This window comes from Entelurus aequoreus, linkage group LG10 (assembly GCF_033978785.1).
Source record: "Entelurus aequoreus isolate RoL-2023_Sb linkage group LG10, RoL_Eaeq_v1.1, whole genome shotgun sequence".
NCBI classification, from domain to species: domain Eukaryota; kingdom Metazoa; phylum Chordata; class Actinopteri; order Syngnathiformes; family Syngnathidae; genus Entelurus; species Entelurus aequoreus.
The window spans coordinates 52,582,502-52,603,506 of NC_084740.1; the positions used below are offsets into that span (position 1 = coordinate 52,582,502).

The 21,005-nt window shown below is 37.6% G+C and overlaps 1 protein-coding gene across 3 annotated transcripts in view; it reads right to left on the reverse strand.

Annotated features, from left to right (window-relative positions):
- Positions 1-19,520, reverse strand: part of LOC133658779 (uncharacterized protein C15orf39-like) — a 33,576-nt gene extending 14,056 nt beyond the window's left edge. The window contains exons 1-3 of one of the 3 annotated variants that reach the window (XM_062061165.1): positions 19,335-19,520; positions 7,254-10,297; positions 1,523-1,557 (exon numbers count right to left, since the gene is read on the reverse strand). In XM_062061165.1, coding sequence (XP_061917149.1) covers positions 1,523-1,557; positions 7,254-10,239 — 3,021 coding nt within the window. In that variant the 5' untranslated portion in view covers positions 10,240-10,297; positions 19,335-19,520. The remainder of the gene's footprint in view (positions 1-1,522; positions 1,558-7,253; positions 10,298-19,334) is intronic. The other 2 variants (XM_062061166.1, XM_062061164.1) reach the window with 2 other exon arrangements.
- Positions 19,521-21,005: the final 1,485 nt, after the last annotated feature.

Here is a 21,005-nt window from a genome sequence, read left to right on the forward strand (position 1 = left end):
TATATATATATATATATATATATATATATATATATATACATACATATGTGTATATACATATATATATATATATATATATATATATACACATACATATGTGTATATACATATGTATATATACATACATACTGTATATACTAAGGCTGCAACAACTAATCGATTAAATCGATTATAAAAATAGTTGGCGATTCATTTAGTCATCGATTTGTTGGATCTATGCTATGCGCATGCGCAGAGGCTAATTTTTTAAATTATAAACCTTTATTTATAAACTGCAACATTTACAAACAGCTGAGAAACAATAATCAAAATAAGTATGGTGCCAGTATGCTGTTTTTTTCCTATAAAATACTGGAAAGGATAGAAATGTAGTTTGTCTCTTTTATCCGGTTATTAAACGATTAATCGAAGTAATAATCAACAGATTAATCGATTATCAAATTAGTTGTTAGTTGCAGCCCTAATATATACACATACACACATATATACATATGTGTGTATATATATATATAAACATACATACATACATCCATATATATATATATATATATATATATATATATATATATATATATATATAAACATACATACACATATATAAACATAAATACACACATATATGTATATACTGTATATATATATACATACATATATGTATGTATATATACATATATATACACATACATATATGTATGTATATATATATACACACACATACATACATGTATATATATATATATATATATATATTCACACACACACACATTTTTACATACACACATCTACATATACATACACTAATATACACACACACACACACACACACACACACACACACACACACACGCACACACACACACACTCACACACACATACATAAACGTCAAATGACAAAATGTAAGAAAATTAAATATTGTAAGTTTCGTAATGTAACATATAATGTGAATGAAGTGTCAGTAGTAGATATGGACAAGGGGTAAGATTAAATAAGCTCTGCTTCTTCCTACTTCCTTTCGGACATGTGCAATTACACAAATTAAACCATGTGATGACCTTTAACTCATTGAAACAAAAACCCTATTTTAACAATTTAACAAAAAACAGTGCAGTTAGAGAAGTCAACAAACAATAGAGTGTAAAGCAGAGTCTTTGCAGTGTGGCTAAAACATGCAACTATTTGTTTACTAGATCCTGGGGCCGAACAAACAGTTGGTCTTACATGCTTTTAAACAAAGCAGGATTCCTTCCAGCTTGTCCTGACATGATATTAGAAAACAAGTTTAACAAGCTCCTGAATGTGCTTTAGTCATCATTAATGTTTGAGTAGGAGTCCACCCAATATGCACGGTCTCATGGATGTGAGGAAAACCAAAAAAATATTTCCTCACCACACGCTGTGAACAAGTGCAGTGCAATCACATGCAACTTCCTGTTTTTCCCTGGATATTATCTTCCCTGCGCTCAAAGGAAAAAGCGAGAAAGAATATGGAGGTTAAAGAACAACATTAAAAAAAAATGATACCTGGGTATTCTTTTGGACGTCAGGTGAAGTTGACTCTGTAAAAAATAAATGCATTTTATTTGGAATATGAACGTTTACTGCCAGATAAGCAGATATTTGTGATAGCACAAATGAGTTCAAAAAAACAAAAACATTGTTGCACTGGCTGACATTTTGGACTTAGAGACTTACACTTCCTTTATTTTCATTCAAATTTGAACTTTACAGTACAGATAAGAACGAAATTGTGTTGCATTATCTTGTTGTAGTGCAGGATAAAAGTTGCATATACAAAAGAAGGTGCAGATATAAATAAGATTTACTGTACAGATAAATATATTGCACTTTTGCATATGCATCCCAGTTTACGGACATATGTTGTATTGTCTTTATAATCCAGCGAGTTAACCCATTTTTTGGGGGAAAAGAGGGGATTATTATGATGTCTTGTTGCACAGATAACATGAACACCCCATACTTGGCTTAAAACAGCCATGTGCCCGCGAGACATCAGAAGTTTAACAAGTATAGCCGGCAGTTTATTCTAGCTTTAATTGATCCGTCTGCAAATCAGGTTGTTAAGAAATCAGGTCAAATTTGCCAACCTCCATGCACTCACTAGTTAACGCACACCAAATTATTTTCAAATCAAAATTAGGCACAGCATCAATTTATATGACCCAATCCATACAACTTTACCCACTCATGGTGTAAATGAACTATAACCAACAAATAAAGTCAACACACAGTCACACATAACACAATTGATCTTTGTAGACATTATAAAACACTTAAATATCCTTTTAAAACACGTATACATCATTTAAAATTACAAATCTATAAATCCATTACAGTGCATGATGAGTGATATATGCATAACACTCTCTCCACACTTCCACATGTTTGCCGCATTTTAGCTGCTTGATATTTCTGATTGATTACAAAACTTTAAGGAAGTCGTCAGGGATGTAAACAAGGTAGGAGTCGAACTTTCACATACTCTTAATGTTCAATGTTTTATCGTTTATACTTTTTGTTGCATTGTCGTCACAGACTGGTGTGTGTGTGTGGGGGGTGTTATTAAAGTTGATGTAGTTTAAGTTATGTGTTGTTCAGTCTGTTATAGCTTGCTTTAATCAATGCAAACTGTTGTTTTGTTTTTTTAACAAATGATTGTTGTCACATCACAATTAATGCTCCGCAGTGTGGCAATAAAAAAAAGCGTTCTAATTAGAGATGTCCGATAAATGCTTTAAAATGTGATATCTGAAATTATCGGTATCGGTTTCAAAAAGTAAAATTAATGACTTTTTAAAACGCCGTTGTACGGAGCGGTACATAGCCGGTAAAACACGGATATAAACCCAGTCAGCAGCCCCTCCCCTCTCTCCTCTCCCCTCTCCCACACACAACACAGGAGTTGACAACTGCAGCATGAGAGGTTTACTGGCGACGCTTGATGACCTCATCAAACCGCCGCAAGCGGAGCATAACAACTAGAGTGTGTTGTTGCCGGTGCTGTAGCCGTGGCTAACAAGCGAGCTTGCTCGGTGACTGACTAACGACACCATGTCTATGATTTGGGATTATTTTAAAGTGTGTCTGACGGATAAAAATCTGGCAATTTGCAATGACTGCAAAAAGTTGGTTATGCGAGGAGGGACCAAGACGTCTTCCTTTAATACAAGCAATTTGATCTCCCACCTCTTCAAGAATCCTAAGGAGGTACACGATGAATACAAGCGGAAGATGGATGAAAAGCAAACAGCGAAAAAAGTAGTACCACACAGTTGTCGCTTAAAGACTCCGCCGAGAAAAAACAAAAATACAACAAAAACCACCCTGGGGCGAAAGCCCACGTTGTGGTCAGGGGCAACGCACGCAGTATGGCAAAAGTTACAGTGGAGTTTGGTGTGGCTAGTCTGCCCTGCATGGCGCACACTTTGCAGCTTGCAGTGAACGGAGCTGCCCTGTCTCAACGCAGCATTTCAGAAGCTCTGACTGACTGGTAGGCCACTTCAAGCACTCACCACTAGCTTGCAGCATATTTTTGTTACTCATGCAAATACGCGTTAGAGCAAGGCAGATTGAGCCCAGTTTATAATTTCCTGCTATACAGTATGCCAGGCAGTCTTGCACTAAAGGAGGACTATGTTATGGTTTACTTTATTACTCTAGTATACTCTGGACCGAAGCTGTGTGCCTTCATTGTTTTGGTAGCTGTTGTTTTGAGGCATGTTAAAAAAAAATTAAGAATAATGCACTTTCTTAAGACTTAAGACTTTGTGAAAGTCAAAGTATAGTATTTCCCATAGTTGTAGTGGGTATCAGGATTATCTCAGAGAGAGCATATCCCAAATTCCAAGCTGCTGTTTTGAGGCATGTTAAAAAAAATAATGCACTTTGTGACTTCAATAATAAATATGGCAGTGCCTTGTTCGCACTTTTTTCCATAATTTGAGTTAAAGTTGTTCTCTTATTTTGGAAAACCTTGTTACATTGTTTAATGCATCAAGCAGGGCATCACAAAAAAATTAGGCATAATAATGTGTTAATTCGACGACCGTATATATCGGTATCGGTTGATATTGGAATCGGTAATTAAGAGTTGGACAAAATCGGAATATCGGATATCGGCAAAAAAGCTATTATCTCTAGTTCTAATGTGAATGCTTGTCTATGTATAACAACCTATTGGCGATTACCCTCAAAAATGTGGTTTTATCGCAGTATGTACTATATTTTTACAAAAGGCTAACATAATCACAACATTCTAAGAATGGTTATCTGGGTTAGGTGTAAAAGCACCTGCATATACAGAGCACTCTGAGACAGTACACATACCGCATTTTTCGGACTATAAGTCGCAGTTTTTTTCATAGTTTGGCCGAGGGTGCGACTTATACTCAGGAGCGATTTATGTGTGAAATTATTAACACATTAGCGTAAAATATCAAATAATATTATTTAGCTCATTCACGTAAGAGACTAGACGTATAAGATTTCATGGGATTTAGCGATTATGAGTGACAGATTGTTTGGTAAACGTATAGCATGTTCTATATGTTATAGTTATTTGAATGATTTACCATAATATGTTACGTTAACATACCAGGCACGTTCTCAGTTGGTTATTTATGCCTCATATAACGTACACTTATTCAGCCTGTTGTCCACTATTCTTTATTTATTTTCAATTGCCTTTCAAATGTCTATTCTTGGTGTTGGCTTTTATCAAATACATTTCCCCCAAAAATGCGACTTATACTCCAGTGCGACTTATATGTTTTTTTCTTATTTTATTATGCATTTTCGGCCGGTGCGACTTATACCCTGAAAAATACGGTAGTTGTAATAATTATTAAAAAACAACTAAAGTTAGTGTAGTGATTTCGATATTCAATGTATTTACATAATTAAGATATAAAAAGAAACCAGCGACTACCTTTGTTAATAAGTAGTGGTTTACATCTGAAATCTATTAGGGATGTTTTGACCAGGGTTTTATGCTGCCGAGTCGATACCGATTATCCATGAGTGAGATAGGCCGATACCAATACATGTATTACCTGTATTTTAAATGTATTCATGGAGCATGCTATTGACAGCAAATTAAATTAAGTAGTACACAATAACTAAACAAAGAAACTACGATCTAATGCTGATTTAAATCCCTTTGTTTGCACCCTTACAGTCCACCTGTCTCCAGGAAATAATTCTGAATTTGTAAACATTAACAAAAGTGATTTTGACAAAATAAAAATAGCGATCTAGTCACTCTGGTGTCAATCTTATACTGAGACTAAAATTGGTGCAGACCCCACCTATTTATGGATCGGTACAATTGTACTGACTGACAATGCTGACACACCAACAGTTGCTGTTATATTATCCTCTTTCTAGACTATTATTAATCTACTTTTTCACTTACTGTTAATAACTGCTTAATTTCTGCTTTAACGTGATTCTATCTGCACTTCTTAAAGTTTATCAAGCACTTACAGTATTTCTTGGTGTTGTTTAAAGCTTTTGTTCATCCTATGTGTGGTGTTGTTTATCTCAGCAATTAGCCTAGCTATTAGAATGTTTTCCCCTGGCTTGCTACTGTTGTGTAACATGTTTTAGCCTCATCTTCCAGTGATATTGTACTTGATAATGATAAAAAAATATTTTTTATTTGCCGCAATGGAAGTGATTATTACTAACCTAGGGGAGCGGCTCCACACTGTGTATGGAAAAACATAATTAGCTGCCAGCCGTTCAGCCGGGTGGCTAAAAATAAATACAGTGTCAGACAGAGGATCTGCGTTTATGATCGGCATTGAAAGGCATTAATCGGAAAAGGCAACTCACACACTTTTTCACGGAAATCAGCCAATACTGATCATTGGCAGATTGATGGGGACATTCCTAATGTCTATATATTTGTCACAATTTGAAGTTAAACTTTGTATAACACTTCCGCGAGGACAGTATGAGATGAAACAACAAGATTTTACGGTAAAAAAAACAAAACAAAACTGGCAGCTCTAAACAGTGGTATTGTTTTTCCATTCCATTCCATTTTTTCATATGCTGTAAAAAACCCACTGCTTTCACTGTAAAATTCTGGTGACTGAGCCGAGAGTACGCAAGCATAATCATATCACACCTATTCTCAAATCACTCCACTGGCTCCCTATTGCAACCCGGACCCAATTTAAGATCAACCTTCTCACTCACCAATGCATCTGCGGCAACACCCCCTCCTACCTCAAGGACTTAGATTCACCTCAACCCCCTACCCGCAACCTCCGCTCCTCAAACACTAACCTCCTCAAACCCATCAGGACAAAGCTACAATCTATGGGCCGCCGGGCTTTCTGCTCGACCGCTCCCGAACTTTGGAACGCTCTCCCCAACCATCTTAGAGCACCACAGTCGGTCGACCATTTTAAGAAGGGACTAAAAACCCACCTTTTTAGCACAGCTTTTATCTAATTTCTCTGCCTTCTTGTTTTTAAATGCACTGCTTGCTTATTTGTTTTTTATCCAGTGCTTTATGCTTTTATTTCTATTTTTATCTATGTTTCTGTTGTGTGTCATGATTTCATTTATATATTATTTTTTTATTGCATATTCTTAATTTCTATTTTTATTTTTATACTTTGTAGCACTTTGAGATTTTAACAAATGTAAAGTGTGTTACAAATGCAATTCATTATTCATTATTGAGCTGCCAGTTTTTAAAGTAAAATTTAAATATTTTTTGCAGCTTATGTAAAAAAATATATTGTTAATGCATTATATATATATATACATGTATATATATATAAATATATATATACACACATGTATATTCATATATTACTCATTGTTAAAAGCGGCCCTATGCATTTATGCACTGCAGACGTAGCTATAGGTCTATTTACTTGTAGTTTCAAGTGAATCATGTCAGATATCACTGCGTTTATCTACCGAACCTTGTTTTACTGCGGTATGCTTTCAACTTTCTTGATGGCTGTGTGTGAAAACACAATTACAGACGGAAATATTCAGATTTAATGAGCCCATGGGCTAATAAATGCCCTCTAGTGTTATGCCCTCTAGTGTTAAGGTTTTAATGCGCCAATTCAAGCGGGATCTCTGAAAAAAAGGCTATTAAGTAGAATTTGCAATAATTGGCATCAATTTGGACCCACGTTTACGTTGCCAAATTGACTTCCTTGTCCAATAAAGAGATAAAAGATCCAAACAGATTAACTGCACTCACCTAAGTGTTTACACACAGTGGAATAATAGAAAAGGTTAAGCACATCCATGTAGATGCTGGGCAGATGCTTGAGCGACATCAACCTCCTCAGTCGGGACGAACAGCTTCGTTTATGGAACTGGATGAGGATCTTCTCCTCGGAGAGCGTCGTGGGCCGCAGTTCCACTTTGTGTTTTTGCAGGACTTGGTCGACGAAGTGGACGGGGACTATGGGAAAAAGAATTTCTTTGACCACCAGCATGGGGAGGAACACGTCCCCTGTCCGCATGACGTACGGGAAAGGACAGCAGCCCAGCATGGTGTAATCCATCAGCCTATCGAGCACTTCCTGGAGAGCAGAGTTGATGTCCTCATTGTGCCATTTTCGTCTTGCTTTAATCCCCAACAGGCAGGAGATTTTCAGGATTTTGGTGGGGAGTTCAGGCAGTTCCTGCTTAGAAAGCCAAGTTCTGAGCTGCTGCTCCGGGGTGGCCGACACACATTTGGACACCAACTTGCAGAGGGAGCGGTGCATCTCTATAAAGTGCTTACGAACTGGTGCTTGCACTTTTGGTTTATTTGGTTCTATACGAACGCTCACAATGGGAACTTTTTGAGGTGGTGCTGAATAAGACAACAACACATCACGAAGACTAATTTTGTGGTTGGAAATCTTAAGGGACTCGGGTGAACTATTTTTGATATCAAATTTGGGGCCTGGGGGTTGAGGTGGATTCTGAGATGGAGGTTCAGTGCTGCTGACCGCCTGCTGCTCATGTAGTGTCCTTACGTCGCTCAGACAAGATGAGCTTGGCGGTTCGGGCTCATCTGAAAGCTCAGTTTCTTCTACCGGGGTAGGTTTAGTTTCAAGTTCCTCAGGTTCACATTTCTTAATGACCAGCATAGAGCTGATTTCTAACAAAGTTGTGTCCTCTGGTTCTGTTTTGATTTGATCCTTTATGGCCTGACTCACAGAACCTTCACTCGAGTCACACCCGTTGGGAGGATTTATTTTCTCCACTTTAATATTTGTGGTTTCAAACGTTTCTGCAACTGGAGTATCTCTACAGACATCAGTGGGTGGCCCTTCTGGATCTGGTTTTATTTCTTTAGTGCTCGCTATGTGGTTAATTTCACATTTCTTAGGTGACAGCGGAGTTTTCTGAGGTTCCCCTTCTACAGGTAGCACTCGAGATGCTGACAGGTAAGGCGCCAGGCTAAACACATTGTCAATAACTGGCATTTGGGGAGAGACTGCTTTTTTTTGCACCAGGTAGTCCTTCAATTCTTGTGGCTGTTGCTTTTTAAATGAGTCAGTTTCATATAAATCCAAAGCTTCCTCTTTTATTTTTAGTAGTGGAGGTGTATGAGGAACGCACGACTTCAGGTTACCTGTGTGAACAGGAGTTGATGGATCACTTGAATCACTGTGTCTATTTCCTGTTACAATGACTGTGCGAAGGTTAGGATTATTAGCTGCAAGGATACAATCTGACGTCTGATTGGGGTATAGAGGAAGCCATGTCATGGGGGAAACTGGTGGGTCTCTGGGCTGATTTGGGGAAGTGACCTGACCTACACAAGCTGAATAGTCCAGGAGCCTCTCTGTGGTTAAACCAGGAGGTGAGAAGACAGCTTGATCTATGTGTCGGCTGGCAGGAGAGGGAAAGAATAGTCTTGCTTGAATGGGGGAAGGCGACACAGGTTGACATCGCGTTGGCCTGATTTGGTCCATTCTCAGGAAGGAATGTGACGTGTGTGATGGTCCAACATGCTGGCTGGTGCTACTGGCTACAGGGGAAATTGGGTGATCTAAATATTGGCCTGAGGGGGAAACATTATTGACGCTATTTGAATTCAGCACAGGCGAGGCATGTTGCCTTTTTAGGGTTCTGAGTTGGCCTAAATGAAACCCAGGAAAAGCATAACATGGATAATCAAAGCCTTGCACAAAGGAGTGATGTGGTAGTGTTTCAGGGCTATGCAAAAACAAAGGAATGTCACCATGAAGCCTCCGAGGACATAAATAATGTTCCCCTTGGTTCGGGGTTGTGTGTTTTCGAAGAGGGGGGGCCTCTTCATGCCTTGCACCAGTATCTCTACCATGTGTCCTGTTCTTTACTTCTACCGTGGCCTGAGGGGAGTAAAACATTGGCTGCTTTGTTTGATTGCCATATTTGGACATTGGAGAACATTCTTGATAAATCTCTGAGGTCATATGCTCACATGTTGCATGGGAGGGGTGGATGCCTGCATAGCCTCTGGGAGACGGCTGTAAATTCTGCTCACTTAAAGAGGTAGACGTAGAATGGTGAGGCATATAGGGATAGGCGCCATAGTTTGGCTCAGTCCTAGCTGGCATAGTCCTTCCTTCGTTTGTGCTCTGTGCGATCCTGATTTGCTCATCACCGGAATCTAACTGTAAACCTCTTTGAACGGTGTCTGCCTTCCGCTGCATGCATAATCTTTTGCTGTTGTGAACTCCAGCTTGCGTCCAATTGTGCTCTAACTCAGTATTTGCTAGCATTTGCTGGGATCCATGCGCCACACTGTACCGATGTCCCATCATGCAGCTCAGGTTATGGCAGCAGGGGTTATGTCCATACATGGCTCTAGGAATAGCCAGGTAAACAGGGCTGTCAGTTAACAGAGAAGCATTCTCGTCTCCTGTTTTTGTTTCTCTAATAGTCGCTGCTGTTGGGATACTGCTTCCTGCATTTTTATTAGAGTCCGCCGTAAAGCCCAGTGTGAGTGGCCTGTGACGCTTTGAGGAGGAATGGCTGTCATCAGAGGAACTGCTGTCTTGTCTGCGAAAGATGAGGCTTTGTCCTTGTGGGCTCGACAGGTGACTAATAGGACTTCTCGCATCCAGCAGAGAGGAGTTCGAGTTAATGCAGGATGGCAACCCTCTGGGGTCGCTGGAAAAGTAGGGCCCGCCGTACTGCAGCACCGGCCTCTCAAGAAACCCAGACATATCTGATGGCTTTGACAGTCTGCAGAATGCCATCAAATAATGGCATCCAGTGTCAAATCACCGCAGTGAGGCTTTGGTTGCACATCCAAACCTAAAAATAGAAAATAAGTGTAAGACAAACCTATTTATTATATTTCAGAATTACAATAAATGAGTCAATCTATCTACATTTATTGTTGCCTAGTCTGCTCAGGGAGACTGATGAGAGGCAGACTGGCTTACAAACACCACGCCACAGTTGAGATTTAGAGCATATCTCTATCAAAATCAGCTATAACAAATAGCTTTTTTAAAATGAATGAATAATGCATACATTTTATACATAAGTAGGAGGTGGGTCTCTGTGAAGTGGTCAATAATTCAAGATGTTTTGTCTTGCGTGGCTAGGCCTGGGCTGATATTTGCTAAGTCAATGTATCCATCCATCCATCCATTTTCTACCGCTTATTCCCTTCGGGGTTGCGGGGGGCGCTGGAGCCTATCTCAGCTACAATCGGGCGGTAGGCGGGGTACACCCTGGACAAGTCGCCACCTCATCGCAGTAAGTCAATTCAGCAAACAATAAATCAAAATGACCTTTTGTTGTTTTTCAGCCTCGATAACCGCTATATAGGCCTACATGCGTTGTTACGGGCAGCAAAAGCAGTCACAGTTTGCATCGGTTTCAAAATGTCCCCCAGGACGCCTCCCCGGGGAGGTGTTTAGGGCGCGTTTGACCGGTAGGAGGCCACGGGGAAGACCCAGGACGATGTAGCTGGGAAAAGAGAAGTCTGGGCTTCTCTGCTTAGTCTTCTGCCCCAGCAACTAAACTTCAGATAAGCGGAAGAAGATAGATGGATGAATGGATAAAATGAAAGAAAATGTTTAAACAAAAAAATTGTTGGATCTTTTGAAGCTAAACAATATTTGATGTTTCGTCTACCAAGAAAGTATATTGTGTGGCTATTTATTTTCGTTATTTTAAAAGAAAATACAACTTGGTTAAAATATTTGATTGTGTGTATAATTAGTTTTCGAGCACATTCAACAATACCGCAGATAATATTGATTACCATGATAATTATGGCCACAATAACTATAGCCATATTTTTTATGTTTTAGTAAGTGCATATAAAAAGAGACATAACCTATTTTACTGCTTTTGGTTGCGATTTTTATTCAAGTGCAAAATTTTGCAAACAGAACATATTTTATTGTATTATTTGTTTGTTTTATTTAACTTGGAAATGTACAATTTTGCATTTCAATTACAATGTTAAAATATACAAGAAATACAAAATGATTGCAATTGAAAGGGTATTATTGCATTATTATTATTATGTATTATCATTACATCAGTGGTTAATTTGGTCTTAAAATAATGTTGACAATAAGATTGTTATAACTCTTCGTTTATAAGCTATTTGGAAGTAAATACATTGTCAAGCAAAATGTGTTATCGGCCCAGGCCTATTCGTTCCTTCTAGTTTTGCCTTGTTACAAAAGCATCTGATGAAGTTATTGGCAGATTAATTGTAAAGTGATAAATATGCATTTTTCTTGTATATTGTCAGACTGACAGAACGAGTCAACATTTTTGTCCACATTGCTGAAAAAAATTAAACATGGTCAATGACAAATAAGCTTCAGAAAAGTATGTGTGCTTAAGGTGTCGGGCTGATTTTTCCTTAATGCCTAAAATATAATTGTGAGCATTTTTTTGTCTATAATAGGGTTGTGCATTAACCGATATGAATCATTTAAATTTGGTCGATGTTAGAGGGTTTTGTTACTATTGTAATATCGTGAAAAATGCACATAGATGACACATTTTAGCTGTGTCACAGAAATTTGACTGTGACAAGTGAACGGACGCCTGAGTCCTCAATGCAATGTAGCAGCGTCGCTCGCAGCTAACGTCCCTCTATAAAGTGAAGCGGCTTTTAAGTCACCAATCCTCGCCTCCATGGTATGTATGGTATCATTACCACTGGCGGAAAAACATAGTTAACAGGCCACCACACACAGTAAGATACAAGACGCCGTGCTAACCGCTAAGCTACACAGAGCTCTTCAATATAAACAGGGGTGGGTGGATCGATACAATTTGACAACATACATCAATGCCCGACTGAAGCTTTTCAGCTATAGTAATAGCTTTAAAATAATTAGTATTTCCACAATTTGGTCTGAAAGCTTTGAAATAAAATAAATATGTGACAGTAAGTAATTAAAGTGCCACTTTCAATGTCATCATAATGCATTTGTTTAGGCCAGGGTTGTCAAACTCATTTGAGCTCAGAGGCCGCATGGAGGAATATCTGTGCACACGCGGGGCGGACTATTAAAATCATGGCATTAAAACTAAAAATAAAGACAACTTCAGATTGTTTTCTTTGGCCAAAAATACATTCTGAAAATATTACAATAAAAATATAGGAAAAAATATTGGCAGCGGTAAAGTTTAGATCCATGAAGGAAAGAAGAAAGTGAATGAATGTTTATAACTGAATACATTTACATACCGTATTTTTCAGGCTATAAGTCGCAGTTTTAACACATTACCGTAAAATATCAAATAATATTATTTAGCTCATTCACGTAAGAGACTAGACGTATAAGATTTCATGGGATTTAGCGATTAGGAGTGACGGATTGTTTGGTAAACGTATAGCATGTTCTATATGTTATAGTTATTTGAATGACTCTTACCATAACGTTAACATACCAGGCACGTTCTCAGTTGGTTATTTATGCCTCATATAACGTACACTTATTCAGCCTGTTGTTCACTATTCTTTATTTATTTTCAATTGCCTTTCAAATGTCTATTCTTGGTGTTGGCTTTTATCAAATAAATTTCCCCAAAAAATTTGACTTATACTCCAGTGTGACTTATGTTTTTTTCCTTCTTTATTATGCATTTTCGGCCGGTGCGACTTCTACTCCGAAAAATAGGGTATACATAAAAATGTGTATTCTTTTGTATTTATTTGTATTTTTTATGAATTAACGTTTATGACAACCTTTTTCCAAAACACAATATAGAATGTGAGATATAACAGGATAATGCATACATTTATCATTTGTTTTCAAAACGGTTACAAAAAAGTAAGACCCAATTTTCAGAATTTGGTCTTACTTTTTTGATTTACGTGGACCCCGACTTAAGGCCTACTGAAACCCACTACTACCGACCACGCAGTCTGATAGTTTATACATCAATGATGACATTTTAACATTGCAACACATGCCAATACGACAGGTTAACTTATAAAGTGCAATTTTAAATTTCCCGCTAAACTTCCGGTTGAAAATGTCTATGTATGATGACGTAAGCGTGTGACGTCACTAGCTAAACGGAAGTATTAGTACACCATTGAATCCAATACAAAATAGCTCTGTTTTCATCTCAAACTTCCACAGTATTCTGGACATCTGTGTTGGTGAATCTTTTGCAATTTGTTTAATGAACAATGAAGACTGCAAAGAAGAAAGTTGTAGGTGGGATCGGTGTATTAGCGGCTGGCTGTAGCAACACAACCAGGAGGACTTTGACTTGGATAGCAGACGCGCTAGCCGCCGACCGCACGGATGATCGGGTGAAGTCCTTCGTCCTTCCGTCGATCGCTGGAACGCAGGTGAGCACGGGTGTTGATGAGCAGATGAGGGCTGGCTGGCGTAGGTGGAGCGCTAATGTTTTTATCATAGCTTTGTGAGGTCCCGTTGCTAAGTTAGCTTCAATGGCGTCGTCAGCAACAGCATTTTTAAGCTTCGCCAAGCTGGAAAGCATTAACCGTGTATTTACATGTCAATGGTTTAATAGTATTGTTGATTTTCTGTCTATCCTTCCAGTCAGGGGTTTATTTATTTTGATTCTATCTGCAGTTAAGCCCGATGCTATCACGTTAGCTCCGTAGCTAAAGTGTTTCGCCGATGTATTGTCGTGGAGATAAAACTCACTGTGAATGTACATTTTGCGTTCTCGACTCTCATTTTCAAGAGGATATAGTATCCGAGGTGGTTTAAAATACAAATCCTTGATCCACAATAGAAAAAGGAGAAAGTGTGGACTCCAATGAGCCCTTGTACCTAAGTTACGGTCAGAGCGAAAAAAGATACGTCCTGCACTGCACGCTAGTCCTTAACTCTCACGTTCCTCATCCACGAATCTTTCATCCTCGCTCAAATTAATGGGGTAATCGTCGCTTTTTCGGTCCGAATCTCTCTCGCTGCATTGTAAACAATAGGGAAATGTGAGCAGCCCTCCAGCTTGTGACGTCACGCTACTTCTGGTAGGGGCAAGGCTTTTTTTATCAGCGACCAAAAGTTGCGAACTTTATTGTCGTCGTTCTCTACTAAATCCTTTCAGCAAAAATATGGCAATATCGCGAAATGATCAAATATGACACATAGAATGGATCTGCTATCCCCGTTTAAATAAAAAAAATTAATTTCAGTAGGCCTTTAAACAAGTTGAAAAACATATTGCGGTGTTACCATTTAGTGGTCAATTGTACGGAATATGTACTGTACTGTGCAATCTACTAATACAAGTTTCAATCAAACAATCACTTGCGCACTGTTCACTGTATTGTTTGATGAACTATGTATGTATGTATGCATGTATGTAAAACGCTGCGTCTTGATGGCCAAAACAAATTTCTCCTCTGAGACAATAAAACTAATATATTAGATGAAAGTTTAAAAGAACATCAAATACATTTTATGAAAATCTTTATGACGTCATACATCTATGCATTTATTGCAGAGGCTATCCCAGTAAACGGCGGGTGAAAGAAAGTTCAATTTTACAAATTTGTTGTATGACTCCCAATAACTTTTCTAACCTTCAAACCAGGGTTTCGTTACACTTTAATTCACTGTCAACAAACAAACAAGCGCTGCAAAAGGTGTCACTGAAACAATGGAACAATGCTTTAGATCAGTGGTTCTTAACCTGGGTTCGATTGAACCCTATGGGTTCGGTGAGTCGGGCTCAGGGGTTCGGCGGAGGTCGAGACACACCCGAATCATCGTGTAAATAAAAACTTCTCCCTATCGGCATATTACGGATACGGCAACAGCAGAAGTCAGACTGATTTGCAGGTGTGTAATTTGTTGTGAGTTCATGCACTGTGTTGGTTTTGTTCTTTGAACAAGGTGATGTTCATGCACGGTTCATTTTGTGCACCAGTAAAAAAACATGGTAACACTTTAGTATGGGTGTACAGCTCTGGTAATGGGTACATTCGCACACACCTGCACAAATGTACTTCAAAATGTAACAATCAAAATAAATCTGACTTTTTTTTTGTTTACTAGGGCATGCATATATAATATGCATTAGTTTGACCATTTAAAATAAACGATAATAAAAAGGAGATGCTTGGAAATAGCATAAAAATGCCCCAAAAACTTGGAAAAACACGATTCATAGCGTTACTTTTTGGTGTAACCCTCATGAGCGTTCTGTTCAGGTATATTTCTTTTATATTTTGATAAATCATCATAAATAGGTATTGATCAATCTTTAAGCTGTGTGTATTTGATTTCAGTTTGCTTTTGACATCTTATTTAGAATTGTAGTTGAAACTTTTACAACCTTGTGTTGTGCTCATGATGGCGTAACCAAACTAGATTATTTTGAATATGTATACCCTTTTTTACATTTAGTATATTTAAATATACTGTGTTTTATGCTTTTTTCTTTTTGAAAAATGTACTATACATATAATACAAAAAAGTCCCATATAAAATTATGTTTCTAGCAATACTTTAACTTTGCCTTTGAAAGTAGCACTCCAATGTCCATTAGTGGAGCTGTACACATGGGGAACATATTCACCATTAATTAGTTGCTTATTAACATGCAAATTAGTAACATATTGGCTCTTAACTAGTCATTATTAAGTACTTATTAATGCCTTATTCGGCATGGCCTTATTATAAGCCTAACCCTGGCCCTAACCAAATAACTGAAATTAAGTCTTTGTTACTTAGAATATGTTCCCCATACTAAAGTGTTACCAAAAACATATAACTTTGTCTTGAATTTGAAAAAAAAACAACATTTTATTTTTCACTAAAGAAGGGTTCGGTGAATGCAAATATGAAACTGGTGGGGTTCAGTACCTCCAACAAGGTTAAGAACCACTGCTTTAGATAGAGCAGTGGTTCTTAACCTGGGTTGATCGAACCTTAGGGGTTCGGTGAGTCGGCCTCAGGGGTTCGGCAGAGGTCAAAACACACCCGACTCATCGTGTAAATAAAAACTTCTCCCTATCGGCGTATTACGGATACGGCAACAGCAGAAGTCAGACTGATTTGCAGGTGTCTAATTTGTTGTGAGTTCATGCACTGTGTTGGTTTTGTTCTTTGAACAAGGTGATGTTCATGCACGGTTCATTTTGTGCACCAGTAAAAAAACATGGTAACACTTTAGTGTGGGGAACATATTCACCATTAATTAGTTTCTTATTAACATGCAAATTAGTAACATATTGGCTCTTAACTAGTTATTATTAAGTACTTATTAATGCCTTATTCGGCATGGCCTTATTATAACCCTAACCCTCTAACCCTGACCCTAACCAAATAACTCTAAATAAGGTCTTTGTTACTTAGAATATGTTCCCCTGGTGTCCAAATAACTCTAAATTAAGTCTTTGTTACTTAGAATATGTTCCCCTAGTGTCCAAATAATTCTAAATTAAGTCTTTGTTACTTAGAATATGTTCCCCTATAGTGTCCAAACTCTAAATTAAGTCTTCGTTACTTAGAATATGTTCCCCTAATGTCCAAATAACTCTAAATTAAGTCTTTGTTACTTAGAATATGTTCCCCTGGTGTCCAAATAACTCTAAATTAAGTCTTTGTTACTTAGAATATGTTCCCCTATAGTGTCCAAACTCTAAATTAAGTCTTTGTTACTTAGAATATGTTCCCCTAGTGTCCAAATAATTCTAAATTAAGTCTTTGTTACTTAGAATATGTTCCCCTTGTGTCCAAATAACTCTAAATTAAGTCTTTGTTACTTAGAATATGTTCCCCTAGTGTCCAAATAACTCTAAATTAAGTCTTTGTTACTTAGAATATGTTCCCCTAATGTCCAAATAACTCAAAATTAAGTATGTGTTACTTGGAATATGTTCCTCTAGTGTCCAAATAACTCTAAATTAAGTCTTTGTTACTTGGAATATGTTCCCCTAGTGTCCAAATAATTCTAAATTAAGTCTTTGTTACTTAGAATATGTTCCCCTAGTGTCCAAATAACTCTAAATTAAGTCTGTGTTACTTAGAATATGTTCCCCTAGTGTCCAAATAACTCTAAATTAAGTCTTTGTTACTTAGAATATGTTCCCCTAGTGTCCAAATAACTCTAAATTGAGTTTTTGTTACTTAGAATATGTTCCCCTAGTGTCCAAATAACTCTAAATTAAGTCTTTGTTACTTAGAATATGTTCCCCTAGTGTCCAAATAACTCGAAATGAAGTATGTGTTACTTAGAATATGTTCCTCTAGTGTCCAAATAACTCTAAATTAAGACTTTGTTACTTAGAATATGTTCCCCTAGTGTCCAAATAATTCTAAATTAAGTCTTTGTTACTTAGAATATGTTCCCCTAGTGTCCAAATAACTCTAAATTAAGTCTGTGTTACTTAGAATATGTTCCCCTAGTGTCCAAATAATTCTAAATTAAGTCTTTACTTAGAATGTTCCCCTGGTGTCCAAATAACTCTAAATTAAGTCTTTGTTACTTAGAATATGTTCCCCTAATGTCCAAATAACTCTAAATTAAGTCTTTGTTACTTAGAATATGTTCCCCTAGTGTCCAAATAACTCTAAATTAAGTATGTGTTACTTAGAATATGTTCCCCTAGTGTCCAAATAATTCTAAATTAAGTCTTTGTTACTTAGAATGTTCCCCTGGTGTCCAAATAACTCTAAATTAAGTCTTTGTTGCTTAGAATATGTTCCCCTAGTGTCCAAATAACTCTAAATTGAGTCTTTGTTGCTTAAAATATGTTTCCCTAGTGTCCACATAACTCTAAATTAAATCTGTGTTACTTAGAATATGTTCCCCTAGTGTCCAAATAACTCTAAATTAAGTATGTGTTACTTAGAATATGTTCCTCTAGTGTCCAAATAATTCTAAAATAAGTCTTTGTTACTTAGAATATGTTCCCCTAGTGTCCAAATAACTCTAAATTAAGTCTTTGTTACTTAGAATATGTTCCCCTAGTGTCCAAATAACTCTAAATTAAGTCTTTGTTGCTTAGAATATGTTCCCCTAGTGTACAAATAACTCTAAATTAAATCTGTGTTACTTAGAATGTGTTCCCCTAGTGTCCAAATAACTCTAAATTAAGTCTTTGTTACTTAGAATATGTTCCCCCTAGTGTCCAAATAATTCTAAATTAAGTCTTTGTTACTTAGAATATGTTCCCCTAGTGTCCAAATAATTCTAAATTAAGTCTTTGTTACTTAGAATGTTCCCCTGGTGTCCAAATAACTCTAAATTAAGTCTTTGTTGCTTAGAATATGTTCCCCTAGTGTCCAAATAACTCTAAATTAAGTCTTTGTTGCTTAGAATATGTTACCCTAGTGTCCAAATAACTCTAAATTAAGTCTTTGTTGCTTAGAATATGTTCCCCTAGTGTCCAAATAACTCTAAATTAAGTCTTTGTTGCTTAGAATGTTCCCCATACTAAAGTGTTAACAAAAACATATAACTTTGTCTTGAATTTGAAGAAAAAACCAACATTTTATTTTTCACTAAAGAAGGGTTCGTACCTCCAAGAAGGTTAAGATAGAGACTGCTCTAGATAGAGGAAGACTTTAAGGCACATCTTTGATGTCAAAGCTTTGAGAGGAACGTTTTATCTCCTGACTAGAGTAGATAAACAAACAGACCAAACATTTGCAATGAATGTCAGTCTGTGTCAAAGTTATTTAAACATTTGATAAGCAGCTCCTGCCTTGAATTCTACGCAACATTGTTTGCTGCGGTTAGTCAACAGGAACCCAGTTCAACTTCGCTGGAATATCATATTTATACAAAAAATAATAATAGCTGGCTGTTTGTGGCTTCCCCAAAACACGCAACATTTGAAGACGAGAACATAAAAGTGGTGAAAGAAGCTCACGTTGATGTCTTGTATCCTCGTCTTCTCTCCTCCTTCAGTCATCAGCTCAATTAGTAAGTTGACATCGCACTGTGTTACCACGCCACACTTTCGACACTCCGTGGAACAAGTCCAAAATAGGAAAAGTCCTCCACACGGATGTCCCCCAAATCCTGCGGAAGAAGAGGGAAAACTTTTTACAAAAGGGGGCGGGAAGATGGTTTCTGGTGGGGGGGGGATTCTGTCTTTAAACACACGCTCCCGCGCTCTGCAGCTATCCATGCGGTGTGTGAAGAAAGTGCGGAGGAGGAGGAGAAGGAGGAGGAAGAATGGAGGATGGTCTGTGATCAATAGGCGGAGTTACACCCTGCTAGTGTTGTCCCGGTAACTACTAAATGTATCTCTATACTTTTCGGTACTTTTATATATATATGGGGGCACAACAAATTACATTATTGGCTATATTTTGAAGTGTATTAACTAACTCATATTATGTTCTACCAGCATACTTGCCAACCTTGAGACCTTCGAATTCGGGAGATGGGGGCGTGGTCGGGGGTGGGGCGGTGGCGTGGTTAAGAGGGGAGGAGTATATATATATGTATATATATATATATATATATATATATATGTATATATATATAAATAAAAGAAATACTTGAATTTCAGTGTTAATTTATTTACACATATACACACACATAACACTCATCTACTCATTGTTGTACAAACCCCGTTTCCATAGGAGTTGGGAAATTGTGTTAGATGTAAATATAAACAGAATACAATGATTTGCAAATCATTTTCAACCCATATTCAGTTGAATATGCTACAAAGACAACATATTTGATGTTCAAACTCATAAACATTTTTTGTTGTTGCAAATAATCATTAACTTTAGAATTTGATGCCAGCAACACGTGACAAAGAAGTTGGGAAAGGTGGCAATAAATACTGATAAAGTTGAGGAATGCTCATCAAACACTTATTTGGAACATCCCACAGGTGAACAGGCAAATTGGGAACAGGTGGGTGCCATGATTGGGTACAAAAGTAGATTCCATGAAATGCTCAGTCATTCACAAACAAAGATAGGGCGAGGGTCACCACTTTGTCAACAAACGTGTGAGCAAATTGTTGAACAGTTTAAGAAAAACCTTTCTCAACCAGCTATTGCAAGGAATTTAGGGATTTCACCATCTACGCTCCGTAATATCATCAAATGGTTCAGAGAATCTGGAGAAATCACTGCACGTAAGCAGCTAAGCCGTGACCTTCGATCCCTCAGGCTGTACTGCATCAACAAGTGACATCAGTGTGTAAAGGATATCACCACATGGGCTCAGGAACACTTCAGAAACCCACTGTCAGTAACTACAGTTGGTCGCTACATCTGTAAGTGCAAGTTAAAACTCTCCTATGCAAGGCGAAAACCGTTTATCAACAACACCCAGAAACGCCGTCGGCTTCGCTGGGCCTGAGCTCATCTAAGATGGACTGATACAAAGTGGAAAAGTGTTCTGTGGTCTGACGAGTCCACATTTCAAATTGTTTTTGGAAACTGTGGAAAAGAACCATCCGGATTGTTATAGGTGCAAAGTTGAAAAGCCAGCATGTGTGATTAGTGTATTAGTGCCCAAGACATGGGTAACTTACACATCTGTGAAGGCGCTATTAATGCTGAAAGGTACATAC